Genomic DNA, 21,318 nt, shown 5'->3' with positions numbered 1-21,318 from the left:
TTTTACGTTCTAACATCTGAAATGGAATTTGCAGTTTTCTCTATAATCAAAATTGGTCTACGTTTCACCGACAACGACGAGTATTCGTAATTTCAGGTTTGGACGTTCACTAAACTCAATTAATTCGACTCCATTTATTTCGATAAATAAATACTCGTTTATCTCGTGAGAAATTTTCGAAATACATTATTTTAAAATTCATTTTCAGAGTTGTTTCAAAAATGATTTATTTTACTATTACTTCACAGAGAAAATGAAATAATGTATTTAAAGTTGAATAATTTATTTGTTATATTATTACTATTTCTTAGTAGTATTACTGCTTGTATTTAGACTATTACTATGGTTTTGGACTTTATTATTTTTCTTTTTCAAATTCCATTTATAGAAAGTATTTTCGATAATGAGATCAAGCAGAATCCTAAATGTAAACTCCATAAATATGTGTATTTTGATACAAAAATAAAAATTTGCTAAAATTTCTTATCTGGCGTTTAGTGAGCTTGGAAAAAAGAGTAGTTCAGAAATAATAAATAAAATTGTTTTAAACTGTAATCAAAAGAAATTCGACGGTGAAAATTGATAACGTCAACATAAATCCACGAACGTGCAAAATATAAACCAAATTTATGGGGGAGGGAATTTAGTCGTTTTTAAATCCTTTTATCCTGTATTTTCATCACTCTCTGCCTAGTTCTGGCACCCATTTCAGCACACCCTGTATATTGAATCTGATATTATTCCTAGCTAGAATATATGTAAATGGAACGTGCCAGTAATTACACCAGTATACTGAAACTGCTTCAATATTGGTAACGAAGCTACAGTTTCCAAAATGGTAAAGGATCTTTCGATTCATAGTGGTAACATACATTGATCCTGTAGAAAGGACTTAAACTCTATCAAGACCCTGTAGACTTATTTAAATGGAATATTTCGTAAACTATTAATAAGGAAACATTTCAATATTCATTTCCACTATCGTTTCACGTTTTCTGCAAACATCAGTACTCGACTTTTGAAATGTTTTTATACGTCGAACACACTAATAAATATTATTAGATATATTACAAAGAAAATATTTATAATGCAACTATGGATAAGTATGATGCATCACCAAACATATGATATATATTTCTTGCACTATTAATAACGAAACGGAACTTCAATATTTGTTCTTATTATCGTTTCACGTTCTGTGCAAAAATCACAAAGTAACGATGGAGATGTTTTTTTAGAGAATTAAATTGTGTATCCTCGAAAGTTTATGTTCTTTTTCTGAAAAGTATCTGATACGCGTGAAAATACGCTAGAGCATAAGGAAAACAAAATGAACGCCAAGCAAAGGAACTGTGCCAGTACTGATAAAGCAACCTCGCATTATTAAAACTTCATCCTTTGAAGCTGCAATTTTCGAGTAAAAATTATGCTTTTAATTTTATCTTTTTGGATCCTTAATTAAAAGTTCAAAATCGATTTTACTTTATTAGGTCAGAGTCGTTGGATCGCTAGTGGTTGTGTAATTTCAGACATCCCATACTTTCCAAGTGTGCGATAAGTTTCCAAGTTTTCGAGTACGTGCCAAAACATTTCATCCATTGCACATGTATGTGTGTCAAAGATGTTTGTAATTTTCATTTCTTTGTAGCAAACAAGCTGCTGTGATGATATTAATTTGCAAGAAGTTAATACTGATTTTACAATATTTACATCGATAACTAACGTGCATATATGATGAGATACTCCTTTTGAATTCATCAATTGTCTGATTTTAAACTAATAAGCGCGTTAGAACTTTCAATTCAGTCGCCATATTTGTTATTTAAAATTCTTGTTCGATTCACAAAATGATATTTCTTTTCTGAAACCACGGCTTTGTTAAGATTGAAGTTCAACGATAAAATTATTTCGTTTAAATCTTTCGAACGAAAAAAAGTTTAAAGACTTACGAAGAAGTTAATACTGCCCCTAAAGAATATTTCTCATTAAAACTGCAAAAATATTATGAAGATGGGATTGAAAAATTCATAGAACGGATGTAAATAATTAACAGAGATTTAATTTACAGAAATCGTATCGTATTTGGATTAAAAACAAACTTTTCGTTCGACTCGATACTTAATAACGATCAAACAGGAGCCAAACAGCGCCCAATTTCTGATATCTAGCTTCGTCGCTAATTGCATTCAACTAAAATTGGTTCCATGTATTCCGTACTCGCCTAACGACGAATATTTAACTCTTTGCAAACTATTTGACAAACTGTTACCGAATGACAAGCACATATCTACGCTTATTTGTCGAACCCCGTGTTCGAGAATTTAGTTTCTCAGGAACGGCGAATATTCGTGGAAACGTGGCTGTCGAAATAACTAATAATTGCCACCCAAAATTGCTTCGACTCTATCGATATTACGTTCTAGAAAAAGTTTCGATTCAAAGGCAATTGAACGTGGTAATATTGGTATTAATCCTTTGCAGTACGAAAAAATTTAATTATTTTTCGAGGTGCTTCGAAATTTTCGATAGAAATATTTCGTCTTTAACACGTTAACTGCTACGTGGCCCACATATAGGTGATACAACTTTTCAACAAAGAGTTAAAAACAATTAATCTTAATTCTTTAATATAAGGTAGGATGGTTGTTTTTTTCTCGAATTTTGAGAATTTATGTTTCAAAAACGAGCAAGACGACCTATGTTTTTAACGACGGCATTGTGTTCCCCTGATTTTTTCCTACAGGAGAGCGTGTCGAATTTTTGTCCTATGACGATTTTTGCCGCCGGAGCGATCATTCGGAGTCGAGCGGGACTTAAAAAATTTCACGTGTCGACCGTCGGACCGATCGCTCGCATCCGTTATTCGTCAATAACTCGAAAACGAACACGTTAACGCATATTTTCGCTTGTACGATACTTGTGCAGCTTAACGTTGTCTACCTGGTAAGATTAGATGTCAAAAAAAATAAAGCTAGGTAGATCCTTTGAATTTTAACGAGTCTATAAAAATAAATTCCCTGAGAAATTCTTGGTATGCTAGTTTGCAATTGCCTGAAAACAAAATTTAATTTTCCTTTTAATTTTAGGGGTTTGGTCTAGCAGTCAATATGTTAAAATATGTACAGAGCGTAATATCAAAAAAGAAAAGAATCCAATTGGACAAAAATCTATAACTTCATTTTCTTCAAAAGCTTAATGAACTTTGAATTAATTAATTATACACAACTCTTCAATGGAAAGAGGTAGAACAAAATTTCATTGGACAAACTTAAACTTAAAGATTTTGATATTTTTGTTCTACAAAACTATACAAGAAAGTACTGAGGTACTTAGGTCGAATATTAATCACTTTAAAAGATATTTTAACTTTATTGTTCCCAGTTTACGTTCAAGTATGACGCTTAGTATACTATTCCAGTCCATCGAGCAAAGAAAATGATTAATAGTGTCATAGTTTGGGAATACACTCAACATTTTGTAAAATTATAACATGACAAATAGAAGTGCTCGATAGTCCAATGTCATGCATGTCATTTAATAGAATTTCCAATGTCATAAAGTTGTTTATATGTAAAGTTCATTTATCTTCGCCATGACAGTAAATGTGTGAATAAAAAAGGACCCAGAAGCATTGTCAGGGAAATAAAAAATTGAAGCGGTGATAAAAATAACCCGGAAATCTAGAGTAAACGGGGTCGAGGGTTCGAGCAAATTGGAAATAAAATTAATTCTACGTAGATGAAGACGAGTTGAAAAATCCGTGCACAATGCTGGATTGTTTAGGCATCGAACAACAGAGAAACGGTGGAAATTATTAATTAATTTTCGCAAGCGTTTTACGCGTCGATGTACACGACACGGAAACTTGGACTTTCTGTCGTTGCTTTAACGAATAATATTCAGTGATTTTTAAAATACGCAGCCAATCGACACGATTTAATGTTATATTCATCGTGCGATATCACTCGGTGATTCAAAATTGTGAAGCTCACGGACGAGTGCTTTCCGTTTATTCACCCGTGTAATATATTCGCGTGGAAACTAAAGCGGAAATCGTGGAACAATAAACTCGCACTCAAATTACACGCCGCGCAACGCTCTCGAAAGAGCAAATACAGGGATGACCTGTAATTCACGTTACACCTGGAACGGAGATGCTACGCGAAGAAATAATTCGATATCGCGCGACATATTTTTCATTTTCCACGAAGCCTCGTTCCCGTGAAAGGGAGCAGAAATATTTTTGATTTTAACTTCCCGTGCGTGGATTATTATTTATTCATATTTGAATCCTCTAGCAAATCACTGTGACTTTGCATAACAGACTTTATCAATTTAATAGACAACGCTCTTATTATCTACACAGAAAAGCAACAAGCTTAACAAGCTTGTCAAGTTTAATTATGTTTGGAAATGAATCGTTCATTAGAAAGGCTTTCAATTTCAATATAACTGACAGATGGATTAATAAAGTCTTAATATCTTTGGTGCCTCATATATTCCACATCACGATGTTTTAATATTCGATTTTTTATTGACACAGAGATTGTTTTGACGATACTGACAATTTCACACCATAAATTAATGCAGTAGATACTCTACTAATTCTTTATTCAAACAACATGCACAGAAAAGTAACTCTTAAAGTACCTTTACCTTAAAAAAATCGAATAAAAACAGAAAAAGTCACACAACTAAATTTGGTACAAGATGAAGTAATATTCATAATACGAAAATAATAATAATAAATTTCAGTATTATTAGTGTTACGTAGTATTAGTTTCTCGAAAAAACACTTTTAAATCTTTCAACTTAAAATTTCTCGACTTTCACTTTGGATAATTGAAATCCTCCATTTTAGCAACCGAATGACATCGAAAACAAGAGATCAAATGTTCATAGTTCTCCATAATTCCACGTAATACGTACATTGCTAATAAATAATGTTTATGAAACTCGAAACCTATCAAATGTGATGGATTCAGTAAAACCAATTTCAACCGTATAAATTTACCAGAAATAATTAGTTCAACCCCTGACCTTGAAAAATTATTATGGAGCATAATTCAGGAACGATAAATAAATTTCAGTGTTTACTTCGCAAAATATTGCAAGCGGCCATATTAGTAACTTTTACAATGGAGTGACAATATAAAAGTTTTAATTTTTGTTAGTAGATTTGCTGCTGGTTTCAACGTTTCTGTCAGAGATTATTTCCAGCGGAAGTTTACGAGGGCCGAATAAAATAACCAGTTAATCCTGAAACATTTATCGAGGCACAGATTCGAACTTCGAACGAGAAAAGCTCGCGTGTCCTTAACAAGTCACTGTGCAGGACATGTCTCGTATCGTATCTCCGTTCCGTGCAAGTAATATTTTATTCAGGCTCCGTTTTGTGTTAAGATGTCTGCCTCTAAAGCAGTGCTCTCCAGCAAGAGTCCATCATGTGCCCCGCTTCCTCTTCCAATCGTTCCTTTCCCACACAGCATACGTAAGTTGACGCGACGCTAAGAGGTAGCCATGACAAGCTGGCCGTCCTTAATGGCCCTCGAGCGTTAAACAAAAGGCAGACAAGACAGAATTTGCGGGAAATGGTACCATTGGCTCGCTTGAATCTCGTATAACATTAATATTCTCTAAAACCTTGACTGTAGTAAATCACGAGAATATTCGAACATTAACATGTTCCTCGAGTAGACCATGTCTTTGTTAATTTTGGAAGAATTCGTGCTTCTTCTTTCCGATACAGTATTTATTACGTTTCTTTACGTTACTTTAAAAACACCAAGTTAAGTGTAAATAACGAGTTACAGTCAGACACTTTAAATATTCAAAATGAAAGTGCTTGCCTTTATAGTAAATTTCAATTTATTGTAACTTAAATTGAAGGTATGGTATAACTAATTTTATGTATTATTTGTTCCTAATTCGTTAAAAGAAAATTAAAAATCTGATACTGTAATTCTACAATTAATGTTTAAAAACACCAAGTTAAGTGAAAATAAGGAGTCATAGCTAGACACTTTAAATATTTAAAATCAAAATGTTTGCTTTTCTTGTAGCTTAAATTGAAAATATAATGTAACTAATTTAATGTATTATTTGTTACAAACTAGTTAAAAGAAGATCGTCAAAAAACCAGGTATTGTAATTCTACAATCAATGTTTAATAATACTAACTTAAGTGGAAATAACAAGTTATAGTCAGACACTTAAAATTTTTTTAAGTTTCAAATAAGACTCTATTTTTACACCAAATCAAAATGTTTGCGTATTTTACATTTTTTGTGCATGTATCATCGCGTTTCTGTGTATGGTAATAAACGATATTTTCGTATTTCACACTCGTAATCTGCATATTTCAATACATTTCAAACTCACAAATATCCGTGGTCCATCCATAATGTATGTTGCGATATCGAGTCTTCTAATCCCGGCCTAACCAACGTGGACCGAATTAGATTGTGCTGCATTCCGTTTGCGCTCGGCTTATCTGAAAACGAAGTCTTTTCGACAATTACAGCTACGTGCTTTCAGGAATTCTCATACGTGTTGGGAAATGCAATAAACACATACCGCCAGATTTGCGACGATTAGTAACGGCTCGCGTGTAACACGATGCAATTTGCTTTTGCCAGATGCAAAATGTCGAACGCTATATCTTACTGGAATCGCGTTTAATCTACTACGTTCCATAAATGGATGTAATTCTTGTTGCATTTCTAAACGTCTTTACACGAAGAGATGTTTCAAAATTATTTCCTTCAGGCCCATTTAAAGGATAAACGCTCTATTTTTATATTAACGATAAGATCTTTTTACAGTAGGTAATGAGGGTGAAAGAAAATATGGATTCAGTCTAAAGAATCGTTCGAATTTCAATCCACCATTCTGAAAATTAAATCTTTTTATTACAACCCTTGTAAAATTTTATTACATCACTGCTTTATGAAGAATAATGAATTTTATTGTAGACCGTTAATTAATTTTATCGAGTATTTTATATTGCAAGACCCGTAGGTTGTGGAAATTAAATATGTATTTAAATTAAAACTAAAAAGGGAAAAAATATTCTAACTAATAAATGTCACAGTTTACACGGACGTAACAAACGTTCTCTGTATTTTATTTTTTCTAGATGGAACTTTAAATGTTGCAAAGTACGTAAAGTTTCTAAGGAATGCTTTACATCTGTGATTGAAATATAGATGGATGTTCGTTTCAGAATATGGTAAACAAGATGGCTTCTCTGCTCACTACGAAACTTTTCAACACTTCCAGAATCGATGGATTGGTCTAACAAGTATACCTATTCTTTGGCCCCCAACATTCTCACCAGATTCAAATCCATTAAATTTGTTCTCATAGAGGGAGAGGAGATGGATTAAAAGAGGTCGTTTATCAAAATGTACGAAGTACATCAGGAGATATACAATAGCATATTAAAAAATTGAAACATCGAACACATACTCTGAATAAAAACATTAAAAGCAAACGATAGAATTTCTTCCGCTGCTTTGTTTAATTCTGAGAGGCGAATAAATGAAATTTAATATAAAAAGAGTGTTTGTTCCATTATTTGAATAATTTTATCTTCCTATTATTTTGAATACCGAATGTTTCACTGTACTGCAGTTACAAATAGAACCGTGATAATTATACTGAATATATACCACCCGTCGTACAAGTATAACGTAAATACATTTATTAACTTCTGCTTTGAGGAAGAAATAGATCACCAGATGCAAGGAGTTGACACAGAGAAATGTTGTTTAGATAAAGAGATTGCGTAATGAGGTTAACCACTTGAGCGTGCATTGTACACAATCGAAGTTTGCTGGCTTCGACTGTCGTCAAACAGGCAGATTCGAGTTCACGCACGCATAACATACAACGCGACCGTCGTCATCAAACATCGAACCCGTGCACACCGATTTCGATGAAATTTATGGCAAAGGTTGTCTTCGAAACAAATATTTAACCTGCAATTCCTTTTCATCGGCTGACAACCACATAGAAAGGGCGAGCAAATAACTATTTATTACTAAATAATAAACGTGAAACAGTGTGTAGAACACATAGAATAATGTTTCATCATACGAGACTTTGTTCCTGAGAAAATTGACTTAGAATGGGGCGTCTTTATCTTGGGCGTTGGTTTAAGTAGAAATGGCGAGTAATGATCAGACAGACAAATTATCAAGTTTAATTATCTCGAAGACGAAACATTACTATTCGTTTTATATTACATTCTATGAATAATTTAAAATATGTGCTCGTCTAAATAAATTATTCATATATTAATAAATAACGAATCTTCTCAAGCTGTTTCTGGTAATAGTTTTATATTATTATGCATCTAGTAACACAATAGCATCTTCGTATATGTTGATCAACATTAATGTAAAATTTATCTAATTTTGCAATCCAAATCATGTAAAGATTAACACAATATAATTAATTAGGTTTTTCTTAGGTAACATTCGATGATTTTAAAATAATCCAAGTTAAAAAAGAGATGCCCGAAGTCCAATTTAGAGTCGTATTCCATCAGATCCGGAGTAAACTCAACACTTAATTCACTTTCCTAAACTAGTTACTACCTTCATTCGAGCAGTAGTTTGAAGAAGATTAGTTTGAAGAAGAAAATGATCGAATGCTACTTAAGAAGAACCTTCTTGCTCAGATTCGTTATTCACAAATAACGAATATACATTTCTGAACAAGTATAGTATAAATAAACGTTTCAAACAAAGAAATCTAAGTAAGATCGTCTTTCAACACATTGACTGTCAGACCTCTCAAATTGTCCACGAAATCGAGACTTTATTTTTAGACAACTGGAAACTAACATACCTACAATTTGTCATGGAACTTACTTTTACAGCCTCGTTAAAATTCAAGAGCCCCATTTACATTTATTTTCTTTAATATATAATCTCAAGAATCAATTCGTTTAACTGCTTAAAAATCATGTCACCCACATGTGGATGACGTGGCAGTCAATGTCTCAATTGAATATAAATTTTCTATTATCTCTATATAAATATAAACTTTGTAGCAACCAGCAGTATTTTTCGAGGCTCCTTTCCGATCGATAAATCTTTTACTTTACACATCGTTGATGAAGTTAACGAATGGAATTTTCTAATTGTCTCCCCTAACAATTTCCCAAGTTGAGAACCACTATTTCAAACGACTGGTCAGCAAAGTATTTCGTCGAGAGGGCAGCGATTGGGTACCGCGTGGGTGTGTACAAAGGTTTAATATTTTCCAGTCCTTTCCAAGCTTGAAGATCGACAAGAAGCATAGTCCCCAGAGGCTTTTAGGCGAGGTTACACTATTGTGGCGATGGTTGATGGCTCCATGTCGGCGGATACAGCTATGACTTGCCGCATAAGCTGTAGCGAATCAACTCACACGCCGTTCTATCGAGATGGTAGAGGTTTAGAAAGGCTTCTCGCCAACCAGTTTGGATACGCGAAGCTTACACCCGGTGTCGTGCCGGTAGTTTGTTCTCTGTGCGGACACGTTGATTGGATGTAACCTAATCTCAGACCCGTGGGGAGCATGTTCGCGAAGTCACGAAACCGAGAACAGGAACGGGAGTGTTAAACACGGAACGTAAGAAACGCTCAGAATCGTCACCGATGCTCCAAGAATCCTCTATCTAATTTTAGTTTATTTTAGTTTTACTTTATCTCAAAGCCAAGACAAGTGTTTAGACTATAGTTCGATCCTCAACTGTTTGCCTACCGCATACTTTTCATCAATTCTATACGATAATATGATTTGAGAGCTTTCTGCTTGATTTTTAAAAGAAGATATACAATATAATACCTACTACATATTAAATGTTAAAATTTAGAAATATACTGTAAATAATTGAAGTTTTTATAATTCCTGAAGTATTGAAATTAATTAGCATTTTCGAATAATATCTATCATATTTTACGATAATATCCATGAATGAAGTTTCTGGAAATATCATATTATACTAGTCGTTCTCGTTATTCAAATATTCAGTAATATTTTTTTAAATATAATATGTAATTTCATAAACATTAAAATTGCTTTTTCTGAATGATCAATTGCTTTTCTTATATGCAACTAGCATATATGAGGTTATTTTTCTACCTAACAATAACGATAGGCGTACGAATCTGTGTCTCGAAGAAGATTCGAAAGTTTTAAGACTGAAGTTTCGACTTGCTTCGAACATTATTCGATACCAGAAAGTGTTAAAAGTCTAGATAAGTCTCAAACTTTTGATTAGTCTTCAAAGTCTTAGTTGGTATTGAAGTTATGATTGGTCTTGAAAATCTTTGTCAGTCTAGAAATTGGTCTTGCAATTCGATAAACATTTTGTATATATAAATAAATGAATTTGTACATTTATAAAATATATCATTAATTTTTATTTTCCAAAATACAGTCAATACGTTTTAATACTTAAACTTTAATTTAAGTTACATTTACATATCATGTATAATTTGAATTCTATTCTCGTTATCTATTGTGTTTATCCAATCCTTTTTATTTTGTTTCATACTTCGTACATGGTCCACGTAATTATCTAATTATTTGTATAAATATTATTCTGTTTAAATGATTATTACCGTTAATTGAAAGAGCGTTAAAGCTACGTGGCGTACATTATTGCGACGTATTCGTAGCTGTTAATTTTTCATATTCGACGTAACTGTTTGTACGTTCGAGAGGTTGTCGAATCAAAAGGACTTCTATTTGGCCGAGCAACGAAATAAAATTCTACTGTAGCTGAAATGTGAGGACAAGACCAATCACTCTACCAAGTGATGCACTCGGATTACTCACGATTCGTTCAAGTGCACAGCGTGCTGCGATGAAAACGGTCTCGATCAATTTCGCGAAATGAAATTCAAACTCAACGCGTTTCAAGAACCAAACAAAGGTTTCTCCTAATATTAGAGACACCTATAACTTCCATTTTCGAAGGAATATTTCTTATTCTCGTATTCAAGATTTTTACAAGATGGCGAAGAAAAATCCACTCAATTTTCTTTCACATTTACAGTTCTCCTCAACTAATGACATATTCATCGATATTCAAGAAAAATTCTGCCCTCTTCGTAAAATTTCGAACCGAAAAATGAATTCAATAAAATCCTCGTAAATAATAAATTCCGTTCGTAATCGAAGATAATTATATTTCCATATTTTTAGACACTTATAGTATATTTAAATACTTTATAGTATTTAACCGAAGAATTTAAAAATTGTTATTTTCCAGTCAACCAAAGCAGCAAACAGCTTTCTGTTAATGATTTTTGAAACGTTATTTTTGGATTCCTTGGCGATGATTGATTCCAATCGAAATTTTCGATCGAAATGAAATACCCCCGAACAGACTAACCGATGAAATTAAATATCGTATTACTAGATAACGCCACAAGCCAAGTCAATTTTTTTCGAATATCATTTTGGCACATGACCGATATTACGTTCGTATTCTGCCTCCGCTATATTTTTTCGACGAATTAAAGCCAATAACATAATACTCTTTGCGGTTCGTCGTTTCGTTTTCTTTCTCTGTCGAAAGTTTATTGACCTTGTTGGATTCTATTTTCAGTCTTTTCATTTCCTGAACAAACGAACCGTGCTCGTTCCCCCTCCTTTTCCCTGTCGGACTATTCTGTCTAACCAGGAATTTTTCGACGTAACTCCTATTACGAACTCCAGCGGCGAAAAACGGGTCCGGGATTCGTTGGTAGACGGTTCTTAGGGCTTTCCAGATGGAATAAAAATAAAGAACAACCGAGAATTCTTTCCGTTCCCGAACCAATATTCATACATCTTTCGAAAAACGAGAGTACTCGAAGTTTAAAATGTCAAACAGGATCGCGGGCCACGTGGATTTGCCGGATTTAGTGTTTTCGTTCCGCCGTACATCCTCCTGCTTGCTTGGGATATACCGAGGTGTAACGATCGTTTGTTGTTTCGACTCTTCTTTTATTTAAGTTTTTGTAGAAACTACACCCGTAGAAAAACATTAGTCCCAGCAGGACAATATCTCGACTTTGAATCGGAACATTGGTTCTTTTTCGATTAAAATTCAATTTTAAGCGCTTAATGCGTGTATTTTTCATAACTAATGGGTAAAAAGAGATTAGTTTTTTAAGTTTGGAAAATTTTTAATTTCACTCGCGCGTAATACCATCGATTTTGGGGACGAAGAACGTTTACGGTTACATTTTAAAAAGAAACACTCAAATATATTTATTTATATTTTAGACTCAACACTTTGCCAATTGCATGATTTTCTAAATTATACGTAGAAATGCGGATTTACTTAAATTTTTATCATTTTTAATAACGTGAAATTTTTTAAATAGGACTCATTTTGTTTTTAGGGAGAAAGTTTCTTGAAATATAAAATTATAATTAGCTCCTCTCAAATATAAAAATAGTCAGTAATATTTATGGTTATATAAAATTGTTAAATGAGAACGATAATAACATGAAATTTTTTAAATAGTACTCGTATTATTTTTGGGGAGAAAGTTTCTTGAGATATAAAATTATAATTAGCTCCTCGCAAATATAAAAATATTTAATAATATTTATGGCTATATAAAATTGTTAAATAGAATTAATTTCTGTGTAAAAGGGAATTTTATACATGTATGTATATTCTTCGAAAATTAACTTTTGTTTAGGTCTTCTTAATGTTTAATTTTAAATAACTAATAATAATTCTAATTTTTAAATAAAATTAGTGTTAAGAATGCTGTAGAATATTATATAGAGCATTGAATAATCGAATAATCTTATTGTTTGCGCCATAATTTGAACGAGTGCCGAGAACATTTTCATATATGGAAAACCGGTGTAGCAATTAACGTGTTAATTAAAAATTTAATTGGATAAAATTTTTGCATGTTGTCCTAATTCGATGACCATATTTCACTGGATCTTGTGTCTACCGCTAATTCCTCTTTGCCAACATTTCACACGTGACACAATATATCTCACACGTTATCTTCTTTTTCGCTTACAAATCTGTTATGATTTACTGGTCGCGTTAAAAACAGAAATAAATTATTCCTTTGTGTATTAAAGGTGTGCGTAACTCTTTCATAATTCACGCAAGAGTCCGAAGCAGACCCTCGGGGGTTCAAATAACGGATATACAAAATAGGTTGAATCGGTTGATGGGTTAAAGATTGCTCACTCCAAATTTGATCGATTCCAAAAAAGCTATTTTTTGAGTTTCGAAAAATAATGGACGTATTAATGAGTGGAGGGGCTTAGTGTTACTGATTTCTCAAGAATTCTTAAAACATTGAAAGAATGTTGCAAAATTTATATTTTTGGAATAATATTGACGATATTCCCTAAAAACACAGGATAATTTCAAGCAAATGTTTAGTTCCATCGAATTAGGACGTTAAATAAAATTAATGAATTTACTTGTTTAATACAAAACTTTAATGAAACGAAATTTTCTTATTTTAAAATACATTTTTAAAAATAACAGTGATACTTCTTTTTTCTGACAAAATCTGTAGCTATGAAAAGATTTCTTTCCATTTGAGTGAGATGTTGGTTTCACTGTATGTAAAATTTCTAAAAATTGTTTTGGTTTATGTTGTATACTATATCCAAAGGTCTACTTACAATTTGTTGTTCAATTTGAAACATATCTATCTTTGATATTAAATAAAAAAATGAGAATTTTGCAGATTCTTGCAAGCAATATAACTGTTTTAAAGTATTATTCTAAATATTTAAGTAAGAATTTGTAAACCTTCAACAGTTAATAATGTCCAATTTTCTCTATTTCATATTATAATTCTTATACGCTTTAATGTTACCAATAAGATTTCAAAAATTTTAATGTATTCACCAATCTGAATTTATTTCAGTCAATGCCTTTGTCAATTAGGTTCCTCACTCTCATAAATCGCCTAATCATAGCCTCCATTTGGTTCTACGATCCAAACTTTAATATTATCTTCTCTTCTTCTCTGTTCACATATTTATACAGAATACCATTCTTCGTTAATATTATAATATAAATTAGTATACTAAACAAGTATCATTTATTATAAATTGTAACATGTTTATAAGTTCAAAAACGCCTAATAATACGCAATTTGAGCAAACGAATAATTTATTTCCGAAAACAAATTATAAAAATGTTAGTTGAGAAACGCTAACCTGCACGTCGAACGAATGTTTCTAGTTTTCATAGAATAGTTTGAACAAATGTTAGGGATAACCCGGAGCGCTTCAGAGGCATTTGGTGTGAATGGAAAGCCATGAAAAATTCGCTTGGCACTCAACGTGATAAATTATTCACCGCTGGCATCACAGTAAGTCTCACTTGCATTTCCATCCACCGATAAAGTGGAACAATTTGAATCCACCTCTCCTGCATCAATTGGTGCGAAAAACTTTCAAAACGTCCAAAGAAAAACCTCGTCTTAATATTTCCTGGCTACTTTCTTCAACGCTAAACCCACCATGATCGGTCAGATTTCGTTTAAAATTTCTTCGAAAGTATTTTTCTCGAAACAGTAATCTCCTTTTACGCGATTGCAAAATGGATGTTCTTTTATGCAATCTTTCCACGGATTAAAGTCTTAAAAATGTTTTAGTGTATCTGCAGACCGAAATTTAGAGATCTGACAAAGTTATGCGCGCTCGAAGGCGACCGTTGCAACAAAGTGTGGCAATCGGAAAGTTTAGGGTCGTTTCTCTTGAAGTCGCATTTTCCAAACTTACGGAAACGTTATCCTAAATGGTTATAAAACTTTCTCGAAATTTTAATACCTCGTACGGGCCATGGTCAATCGTCCATCGAATGGGAATTATAAAAGTATCTGACGCAGTTTTCTTTTTGTTGTTCGTAAAAAGGAGACGATATTCATTAATTTGTTTCTGTAAAATTTTGTACATTTTCAGGTTTTCCTTCATTTTTATACAGAGTGTTCGGCCATCCCTGGGAAAATTTTAATTGGAGATTCTAGAAGCCCAAATAAGACGAAAATCAAGGATACTAATTTGTTGACTGAGGCTTCGTTAAAAAGTTATTAAAAAATTTGAAATCATTTACGAAAAAATTATATTTAGTTGCAGGGTTCAATTACAATCATATTTGGTCAATACACATACCCCCGAAACCCTATGCACATTCGAGAAAAAAATTCCTCATCGAAAATATAATGCCTGACCATATATTTACATGCTTCACTGAAATTTCATGCATATGTTTAAAACATCATAACTCCTGAACGGATTGGAGGATTTTAATGTTTCAAAAAGCAAACAACGCGTATTTTAGTGGAGAATATGTAGAAATTCCAAGAATATTAGAAAACTTGTCCCTTAACTCCGTAAAGTGAGAAAACCCCCATAAAAATGGTCGAATTTTCTAACGTCCATAACTCCTGTAATAGTGAATGGATCTCAATGAAATTTAGTATGGAAGTAGAGCTCATGGATACCTGTAAAAAAGTATTAGGCAACTTTTCTATAGAGCGCCAAACAAAATTAGTAAAAATCAAAAACGAATTCTTAAGAAAAATCAACAGGGGGTTAGGTGCCTACATATCGGCGAAAAAATTTCAAATCGTTCTAAAAAAATTATTTTTAACTAATGGGGTTAATTATAATTATTTTTTATGAATACACATACCCCCGAAATCTTACGTACTTTCGAGAAAAAAATTCTTTACCGAAAATATACTGTATGGCCGGAAATGTTTGTATAATTTTGTAACGAAGCCTCAATCAACAAATTAGTATCCTTGATTTTCGTCTTATTTTGACCTTTAGAATCTGCCATTAAAATTTGATCACTTGTTTTAAATATTTAAGTATTTATTTTTGTTGCACAAGTTATGCTTAGAAATATCAACTTCATCTTTTTGTTAATTCGATTCGATAATAATTGTTTTCAGCTCGATGACGTTAAAATTGAATAAGAAACCCTTAAAGTTGTTCTGTCTTTATTTTCCTAAGTAACCAATTTTTGATATTGATTCTCCATATAGTTTTATCCATATAGAATTTCAAAATAATGTTTGTATTACAATAAAAACAAATGTCAAGCCACAAGGCAAATACTGTCCAGAAAAAGAACGATACTTTTTAAAATAACAAATTGAGTTTGTTATCTCACACGTGATCGGCTTTAAGATATCGTTATGATCCGTCAGAATATTATTTCAGTCGTTGCAACGAGCAGCTACTGGAGCTTTAATCACAGACAACATTAATCTGATATTTTGGCCAAGTATACAAAGTGAAACGGAGTGCATATCGCCAGCTAAAACACGCTCCCGTGAACGTAAATTTGTAAATACGCTAAAACCGACTTCATTTGTAGGATACGCGTCTTTGAAAGACACACGAATCTCTCTCAGATTACTCAAGGACCGTTTCTGAATATGGACTCCAGCCCCCATTTCTGAACATTGAAATTACGTCATTCTCGCGAGTCGTGGCACTGTTTATCTCGTCTTTGTATTTTGTATTTTTCAAATTAGTTTGAAACCTGCATAATGACTCCCCCCTAACTTCAACTAGAATATATTTAAGCTGACCTATTTGGCGTTAATTTGGCAAACCAACCAGAAAGAATATCACTCGCACAATACAACAATTATGATTGATACTCGTTTTTAAGCAAGTATCAAGGTTTCATTGAATATCTATCCATACTTCATTTATGTTGGAGACACTTTAGCCAAACAGTTATAAATTAAATAGTACGAAAATATAAAGGAACAGAGAATACAACACTTGTTGTTAATTCTTTCTAGTTTTTAATAGAAACGAACGAAATTTATAATTATTGAGGTGCTATGCTAGGTAAGAGATCCAAGGAAAGACCAAATAGTTGTTTCAGATATTACAACTCAACGTTACACGAGATTCGCGAGTGCTTTGGCTTCCATTTGCTTAAACAGAAATTAAACAGGAAAGTATTATTTGAATTGAACATTATTTTTATGTTACGTTTGCCAAATACTTTCTACATTTATGATGTAAGATAGAAACGAAGCTATTTAATGTAGTTTCCCTAAAATGCAATCGAAATCAATTTCACGAGTCATCGAAGTCACGTTGCTTCATCAGCAGTTTTTCAAAATCCCTTTTTACGTTGTTGCAAATTCAAAAAGCTTTATATAAAGCTCCTGTAAAGAAGATATCACATTCAATCCTTGGGATTTTCTCTCGACTTCAGTAAAGATGCATCTTGCAAATTGTGGTGCATCTCGTTTCACAAAAGTATTTGAAATACAGAACTTGAGAATTGACTATGAATGACTATGAATAAAAAATATCTCGTGAGAAAAGTATTTTATACAGAATTAACCTTTCTAACTTTCTCGTTAAATAACGGATGTTTTAGTTGTTATTTTAGAAGCTTCTATCGTTTGAATATAGGTAATTCTCTTTGTTCTTTTAAAGAGAACGTGACATTTGATCAAACATTTCATTTAAAAAAACGTCAAGTGTTTTGTAATTGTCCAATCAAAGTTAGCTTTAACATTTTTTCTCCAACCTTCTTATCATATGTCGATTTTGTATGCTCATTGTTAATATTATATGCAATGTATAGGATGTATAAATTTCTTTTATAAGTTATGTACGAATCTACAACATATCTTTTTGTACATATAAAATAAATAAACGATCGAAGTGTTTTATACAGGGTGTTCCCCATTTTTCCGTACACACTTCAGCAGTGTGTTTTACGAATAAAAATAACACTAAAGTGTTATGTAACAAAAAATTCATAAATGTTTTGTTAAGAAGTTATGACAAAAATATAAAATGTGATGTTTTTTTATTTACTAAAATTTTGTTTAAAGAGAGCAACTGCTATTTGGGTCACGAAAAAATATTTTTAACGTAGAATTATGTGGATAACTTAAACATTTCTTCGATGATAACTTTTCGTTGTCACAAAATTTTGAACTATCGTTCAAGTTTATGTCCAGCAAAATTGCGAAGGCACTCACGATATCGAATGCTTGCAAAATGTTATTAAAAATTATTCTATTATAAATTTCTATTCTTATTTAAATGTCCTGAATCTCAGCCGAGTTTCACAGTTTACACTTTTGTTATAACTTCTTAAGGAAGCATTTATGGATTTTTATATAACACTTTAGTCTTAGTTTTACACGTAGAACAAATAAATACAAAACACCCTGTATTTTAGGCCAGCACTGTATATTTTATCAGAACGCCGAGAAAAGGTGAGAAAAAATGGTGTAGAATGTTTTGGAGAATATTGATAAGAAACTTTGTGTGCCCCTAATAATATCGCCTAACGCGTCGTAAGCTGTATTCACGAGAGCCATGAAGAACGGCTCCATACATTTTTCATGATACTTTGCCGTGCATTAGACCCTTTTATTTGATATACGGTGCTGGGTGTCTGGCTCCGATGAGTAGCTATAAAATTTAACGAACACAATACAGGGCTCCCTGTCGCACGGTGAGGTCTTTGAACTTTCTGCATCGAGGTTCGTGAAGAGAGGCTTGATAACGAATCGATCGACCTATCACTTTACCGATGATGATTTTATTCATGCCTAACAGCCCGGTGACCGGTTAAGTGGTATTCGAGGACACGGTCCGTGGATGAACGCTCTCCAAAGGGACGAATAGCTGAGGAAAGATGGAAAGGAGAAAGAGGAAGTAGCAGTGGATTGCTGACTGGTTGAAAAATTAATGGGTCGAGTGTCGGGGTCGGTTAACAAGGGGGAGTGAGAAACTGAAAGAGAAAAATGCCGATGGTTTGGCTGGGGATGTCGTTATTGAATGGCTTCGTTTAAATAAATTTCCCTAGCGGGCGAACCGGCCCAAGCATTCGTTATTTTACACCGAACTGTCGTAGAATACAGTTTTGCAGCCACAATCGGATATCGGCGGCTAAACTACTATTTATCTATCAACTTCTTCCGTGTATTTCGTCTCTGTTGCTCCAATTCGCGGTACCTGTCGATCGATTCGTGAATACTAAAACGACATAGCAATTCTCTCGGCGTTCTAAATAAAGCTTCGCCGGTATTTGGAACTGTTTTAAGGAAGACGGTCCGCATCTGGGATTCAACGCAATTATAATGCCACTGTCGGGTCTTGAGATAGATTAACGGGAACTTTTATTTCGAATAATTGTAGTGGCGGAATCGATACTTTCGATCATATTGAATTTTCATGAATTTATGTTATATTCGTTTTATATATCCAAAACAGTTGAGAACAAATTTTAATACAAAAGTTACTTGGTCTTAAGAGGGGAAAATCCAACTATTTAATTTAATTTTGTTTTTTTAAATGGAAACCTATATCTTTATTTACAGATTCTTATTCTACGAAAAAAAGGACATACTTTTGTACGAAACATTTTGTTATCAAATTTTATCTTACATGGATGATTAATAAAATATAAAATTTGTTTACTTACGAAATTTCTTTATTTTTTTTTTACTAAAACGACATAGCAATTCTCTCAGTTTTCTAAATAAAGCTTTCGTATTTGGAACTATTTTAAGGAAGACGGTTTGCATCAGGAATTTAATGCAATTATAATGTCGCTGTCGGGTCTTGAGACAGATTATCGCGAACTTTTATTCCGAATAATTATAGTGGGGGAATCGATACTTTCGATCATATTGAATTTTCATGAATTTATGTTATATTCGTTTTATATATTCAAAACAGTTGAGAACAAATTTTAATACAAAAGTTACTTGGTCTTAAGAGGGGACAACACAACTATTTAATTTATTTTTTATTTAACCTTGTTTCTTTTAACAGAAACCGATATCTTTATTTACGATAATTTATGTACGAAATATTTTGTTATCAAATTTTATCTTACATGGATGTCTAATAAAATACAAACTTTGTTTACTTATGAAACTTCTTTATTTTTTTTTATGACTGATGAATTGCAGTAGTCGTTTAAATCTCCAAAACAAAAACAAAATTTTGAATTAATAGATTATTTATGTGCTCCTATCTTCGTAAAATGTTTTTAAAATAGTCTTCATTTTATGCTGACCAATAATACAATCTATTGTGAAATTTACTTCTCATATATAATTGTTACTGATTTCTTATCATTCAGTCATACAAAAATAAAGAAATTTCATAACTAATTAAATTTTATATTTTATCCAATATCCTTACAAGATAAAATTTGATAAAGAAATGATTCACACAAGAGTTTGATATTTCTTTGTTTAGAATAAAAATCTACAAATAAAAATATTGGTTTCCATTTTAAAAAAACAAAGTTACCATTCCAATAACCTTGAAAGCATTCAACAAATAAAAAATAAATGAAATAGTTAAAACTGTATCTCTAACACGATTACAGATACAAAAAATGTCACGAGGTAAAATAAACTAAATAATAAAATACATAAAAGATTATACTAAAAATCAAATGTACCTACACTAACAAGTATCAAAAACACTTACTTTTAACAAAACGTGAAGCTATAGAAATGTTATATTCATATTTAATTTTGAAAAACTTAGTTAAATACTTTTCTGTGTTTTCAAAGCAAGTTTAATTTTCAATAAAATTTTTACCTAATCATTGTAATAGCTTTGAAAGTGACTGTATCACTGTACTTTGCTTGTTATGCATTGTTTTAACAATTAAATACACCTCGTAAAAGTTAAATTAAATTAAATACACTCTGTTTTAAAAATTAAATAAAAACGAGCGAGTCTGCTGTATTCGATTTTTACCGATTTGAAATTGTTCCATCGTGCACACTGACTTAAAAGGTTTTATTTGTGCTACCTTTGAAAGTTGCTGAAGGATATCGTCAAGGACTAGTTCTGTAGAGGAAGAGGCTTCCTTTGCAGCTTTGTCCGCCATTTCATTCCCAGCGATGCCCACATACGATGGAATCCATGCAAGTATTATTGTCTTGCCCTTTTCAGTTGCAAAGTGATTTGTTCTCAGACTATCTAGAATTCAGTTACCAAAATTCCTTTCATCATTCATCACGTGAATTGCACTTTTCCAATGACATATTTTTCGCCAGAATCATACGTCGTAATATATTCCTTTAATGGTAATCTCTTTAGCGACTATGGCGTATCCTGCATCAAATTTTATAACAAATCCATTTCTTAATACTTCGTGCTACCTTTAACTTTATTACAAATTTAATTACAAGTAATTCTTCAAATTTATACCATCTAATTTTGTTTAAATTTGATCATACACATACTTTGCGAATTTCAAGTGGAAATATAATAAAAGAATACATTTTTTTATACAGGGTCTTC

General features: G+C 32.3%; 1 protein-coding gene across 1 annotated transcript in view; it reads right to left on the bottom strand.

Moving 5' to 3' along the window:
• Positions 1-20,902, bottom strand: part of LOC143348080 (Kv channel-interacting protein 4) — a 106,001-nt gene extending 85,099 nt beyond the window's left edge. Inside the window, exon 1 of the mRNA XM_076777906.1 lies at positions 20,802-20,902. Coding sequence (XP_076634021.1) covers positions 20,802-20,902 — 101 coding nt within the window. The remainder of the gene's footprint in view (positions 1-20,801) is intronic.
• Between the last annotated feature and the right edge of the window lie 416 nt (positions 20,903-21,318).

Source organism: Colletes latitarsis, chromosome 2, assembly GCF_051014445.1.
Source record: "Colletes latitarsis isolate SP2378_abdomen chromosome 2, iyColLati1, whole genome shotgun sequence".
NCBI lineage: Eukaryota > Metazoa > Arthropoda > Insecta > Hymenoptera > Colletidae > Colletes > Colletes latitarsis.
The sequence above is the reverse complement of the archived record's forward strand: the minus strand, read 5'-3'. Positions and strand labels throughout refer to the sequence as shown.